The sequence below is a fragment of the Pteropus vampyrus genome, unplaced genomic scaffold, assembly GCF_000151845.1.
Source record: "Pteropus vampyrus isolate Shadow unplaced genomic scaffold, Pvam_2.0 Scaffold212, whole genome shotgun sequence".
Lineage (NCBI taxonomy): Eukaryota > Metazoa > Chordata > Mammalia > Chiroptera > Pteropodidae > Pteropus > Pteropus vampyrus.
Genome location: NW_011888993.1, coordinates 294,990 through 299,380, shown reverse-complemented (window position 1 = coordinate 299,380; position 4,391 = coordinate 294,990). Strand labels below are relative to the sequence as shown.

The 4,391-nt window shown below is 62.2% G+C and overlaps 1 protein-coding gene across 1 annotated transcript in view; it reads left to right on the top strand.

The window, feature by feature from the left end:
* Positions 1-4,391, top strand: part of AP3D1 (adaptor related protein complex 3 delta 1 subunit) — a 29,946-nt gene that overhangs the window by 12,739 nt on the left and 12,816 nt on the right. Inside the window, exons 9-16 of the mRNA XM_023538106.1 lie at positions 80-148; positions 909-1,054; positions 1,134-1,282; positions 1,353-1,583; positions 2,074-2,305; positions 3,092-3,237; positions 3,679-3,820; positions 4,150-4,335. Of these exons, the coding sequence (XP_023393874.1) occupies positions 80-148; positions 909-1,054; positions 1,134-1,282; positions 1,353-1,583; positions 2,074-2,305; positions 3,092-3,237; positions 3,679-3,820; positions 4,150-4,335 (1,301 nt within the window). The remainder of the gene's footprint in view (positions 1-79; positions 149-908; positions 1,055-1,133; positions 1,283-1,352; positions 1,584-2,073; positions 2,306-3,091; positions 3,238-3,678; positions 3,821-4,149; positions 4,336-4,391) is intronic.

Here is a 4,391-nt window from a genome sequence, read left to right as displayed (position 1 = left end):
TGGTGGGTGCTGCACAGCATGGGGGCGTGGGTGGGCCTGGCATTGCTGTATATGCCATTGCTTCGGGGCACGTCATCAGTGCTGTCTCCCTGTTTGCAGCTTTGCGTCCAGAAGCTGAGAATATTAATAGAAGACTCCGATCAGAACTGTAAGGCACTCCCCTTTTGTGGAGCTGTGTGCGTTCTCCCTGGGAGGCCTCGTCTGTGGTGACTCACGGCTCGCTGGTAGCTTTCCCAGCTGACCAAACAGCCCCGCTGGCCATTTGTTTATGTGGCTGTGCGCACGTTTTCTCTGTAGACGTGTTCTGTTGAGAAGTTCTAGCCAATGACACTGGTGGCCAGCGCTTCCAGAGCTGTTTGTTCAGAGCAGGGCCAGCCTGTAACTTTTTTAGCCTTGAGGCCATATGGTCGTTGCTGCTATAGCTCAGAAGCCACCTCAGCGACGACATGTACGTGACGGGCGTGGCTGTGGGCCAGTTCATTATCATTTACAGACCAGGCTTTGGGTTGGACATGGTCTGTGGGTGGCAGTTTGTCACTCCTGGTTTAGATGATCTTGCATCGGGGCCTACAGGGGCGCTCGGGGGCCCCTCGTATGTGAGGTTCTCACCGGGCCTGTGGGGCCTGGGATTTCTCTATCTACTCTCCCAGTGCAGGCCAGGCAGAAAGGTGGGTGTCATGTTAATTGCCACACTTAAAACGTGTCGGCAACCACTTTGAACGACAGCAAAGGTAACAGCTGAGCGGGAGGGGGGCTGTCCCTTGCTTCTCGATGTCCCACCCTGAGAATATCCTTCGAGTCCACCAGGGCACCCAGGTCGTCAGGGCTGAGCGGGGGGCCATGCTGCAGCAGAGTCGGCCCCCGAGCCTGTCGTGGCGCATCAGGGTCTGTGTCTTGCGTCCCCTCAGTGAAGTACCTGGGGTTGCTGGCCATGTCCAAGATCCTGAGAACACACCCCAAGTCTGTGCAGGCCCACAAGGACCTCGTCCTGCAGTGCCTGGATGACAAGGACGAGTCCATCCGGCTGCGTGCCCTCGACCTCCTGTACGGAATGGTGCGTGCCCCCGGGTGGGGTGGCCACGGCTCCGCGTCCCCGCGCCCAGCCCACCCTCACCAGCGCCCCTCCTCCCCAGGTGTCCAAGAAGAGCCTGATGGAGATCGTCAAGAAGCTGATGAGCCACGTGGACAAGGCCGAGGGCACAGCGTACCGGGACGAGCTGCTGACCAAGATCGTCGACATCTGCAGCCAGGCCAACTACCAGCACATCACCAACTTTGAGTGGTGCGTCCCCCGCCCCGGGCACGCGGGACAAGCCGCCTGCCAGGCGCGTCTCAGCAGCCGCCTCCCGCAGGTACATCAGCATCCTGGCGGAGCTGACCCGGCTGGAGGGCACCCGCCACGGCCACCTCATCGCCTCACAGATGCTGGACGTGGCCATCCGCGTAAAGGCCATCCGCAAGTTTGCCGTGTCGCAGATGTCCGTGCTGCTTGACAGCGCCCACCTCCTGGCCAGCAGCACCCAGCGCAACGGGATCTGTGAGGTGCTCTACGCCGCTGCCTGGATCTGCGGGGAGTTCTCTGAGTGAGTCGCCTGTGTTCCCGAGAGGAAGGGACAAGGGATGAGGGAGCGTGCCCAGCAGTCCCTTCTCTGGCACTAGCTGCACCAAAGCCCAGTTCCCCTGGCATGGCGTTCTGGCCCTTCCTCATTGGGGACCAGTCCCTGTAAGCCGGGGGACCCAGGGCCTGTCGTCCTCGCAGGCGCGAGGTCTCTTCCTAAGTCTGCCTTCCTGTTCTTGCCCGATACCCTTCATCCCTCACAGATTCTCACGAGTGAACAGTTTTCTTTTTTGTTTTCCTCCTTTTTTCTATTTGGCTGCTCAGGAGTCGTCTGTGTCACGTCATTACCATGGTTTCCTCTTTCGTATCCTCTCCTTAGCCCCTGTCGCTGGACAGGGCCGGGAGCACGCCCCCCTAACCCCCATAGCAGGGCGCCTGGCCTCTCTTCCCAGCTCCTGGAAAACCCCACGGTAAGGGGCGGTGGGCGTGCTCTCACTTGGCCTCCCCGCTCTCAGGCATCTGCAGGAGCCCCACCAGACCCTGGAGGCCATGCTGCGGCCCAAGGTCACCACCCTGCCAGGCCACATCCAGGCGGTGTACGTGCAGAACGTGGTGAAGCTGTACGCGTCCATCCTGCAGCAGAAGGAGCGTGACGCGGATGCCGAGGCGGCCCAGGAGCTCACCCGGCTCATGGTGGAGCGGCTGCCCCAGTTCGTGCAGAGCGCAGACCTGGAGGTCCAGGAGCGGGTACGGGCCGGCCGCGGGCTCCTGGGGGCACAGGCGGCACCCAGCAAGGATGGGGGGTGTGCGTCCGCTGGGAGACGATCTAAGGGTATGTGTTCGGCAGACTTGAGTCATTCGGCCCAAGAGGGAGACGTCCAGGTGGTGGTAGGGTTCTGGGGGTGGGTGCGCTGCTGCTCTCCGCAGAGAAGCTGGGTTGGCACAAGCTGAGAGTAGCGACGTGGGCATCAATGGTCAGGCGGCCTGGCTTCTGGCGCCCTGGCGACATGGAGCTTCTCAGTTCCCCAGACCACACGCGGTACTTCCTAGTGCTCAGTGGACCCCGGTCCTCTGAGATCGAGGGTAGGTGTGTGACGTTAGCCTGCCCAGTGGCCAGGGACCCTGGTTCCCGTGGCAGTCTGCGGCCAGACACTGCACTCCTGGGAGCCCTGTGTTGGAGCTGCATACCCCTGCGGGCATCTGGGGTGCAACCCCTGCTGGCATCTGGGGTGCAGCCCCGCCTGGGTGGTTCTCATGGGACAGTATGTCTTTTGTGGTCCCCAAGTCTTGCTTGTGGGCCTGTTTCTGTCTCTCACTTCCTCTAGTTGAAAGAGACCGTTGTTGGGTTGGTTCCTTCCTGGCTGGGTCCTTTCACGGCCGAAGGCTCCCCGTGGAGCCTTCTGAATGTCCCCAACAGGACTCTAGCCTTCCACTGGCTGGGCCTCCGCATGGGCTGACGCCCTGCAGGTGCTGAGTAGCCTTCACAGCCCCATTCTCCGTGACTCACCTGTGGCCCCTCCGCGGTCCCCACAGGCATCCTGCATCTTGCACCTTGTCAAGCACATCCAGAAGCTTCAGGCCAAGGACGTGCCAGTGGCAGAAGAAGTGAGTGCCCTCTTTGCCGGGGAGCTGAACCCCGTGGCTCCCAAAGCCCAGAAGAAGGTTCCGGTCCCCGAAGGGTGAGCCGTGTGCTCCGTCAGAGGACACGGAGCGGGGGGCGGATTGCTGGCCCCAGGAGGGGTGGTGGGAGCAGTGCCACACCGTCCAGGCGGGGCGGGGTGGGGCCTGGAGGGAGGGCCGCCGTGCCTGAGCCCCCGTAGACTGGACGGGCTAGCACGTAGACCGTGTTGGGTGCTCACCAACTCTTGTGGGCCCCTGTTGGTCCCATCCCTGGTCCCCCTACCCCTGGGAAGTGGGTCTGCTGGTGGCCCTTGCCCACAAATCTCTACAGGAGGCAGCACAAGCCTGCGTGGGGGCCCAGAATACAGGGAGGGCTGTGAGGGACAGCCCGACTCTGGGGTCCTCCGGGCTCTGTCTCATCCTCCATGACCCCTACTGTGAGTGTCCCAGGGTCAGGTACACAGGCTGGAGCCACTGTGTGACTTCACTGTGTCCTGCAGCCTGGACCTGGATGCCTGGATCAATGAGCCGCCCTCTGACAGCGAGTCTGAGGATGAGACGCCCAAGGCCATCTTCCACGATGAGGAGCAGCGACCCGTCAAGCAGCGGCCACCTGAGGCCGACGAGGAGGAGCTGGCCCGGGTGAGTCCGGTGGCTCTGGGGCAGCTAGCCTATTGAGCAGGCTCTGTGCCCCACTGTCCCCTGGGTGTCCTGACTGAGCCCAGCCTTGGTGTCAGAGTTGAGTTTTGCCGGAACGAGAACCTTCTCTTCTCTCGACCCCAGAGCTCCTCAGGGGCCCGGCCTGGCTCCGGTCTCAGCTGTGTCCCCACACCTGCTCCTTCCCACCACCAACCTCAGTCTCCCTGTGGTCCAAGGCCCACAGGGGAAGCGCCGAGGGCTGGGCCCCACAGCTGGGAGGGCACAAGGTTCATGTCCCACGCGTTCACTGGCCTCAACTCCTGTTCCCACAGCGTCGAGAAGCCCGGAAGCAGGAGCAGGCCAACAACCCATTCTACATCAAAAGTTCCCCGTCTCCCCAAAAGGTAAGGCCAGCCTGGAATGTCCTTCAGAGACATCCTCCCAGCCATTCCAGGGCGTGCACCAGGCCTCTGTCTCGGTACAGCCAGGGGCAGGATTTTGAGGGGTTCCTGGACAGGGCCTGGGATAAAGCCAGGCCACACGCAGTGCCCGAGTTCAGGCTCCTCTGACCAGC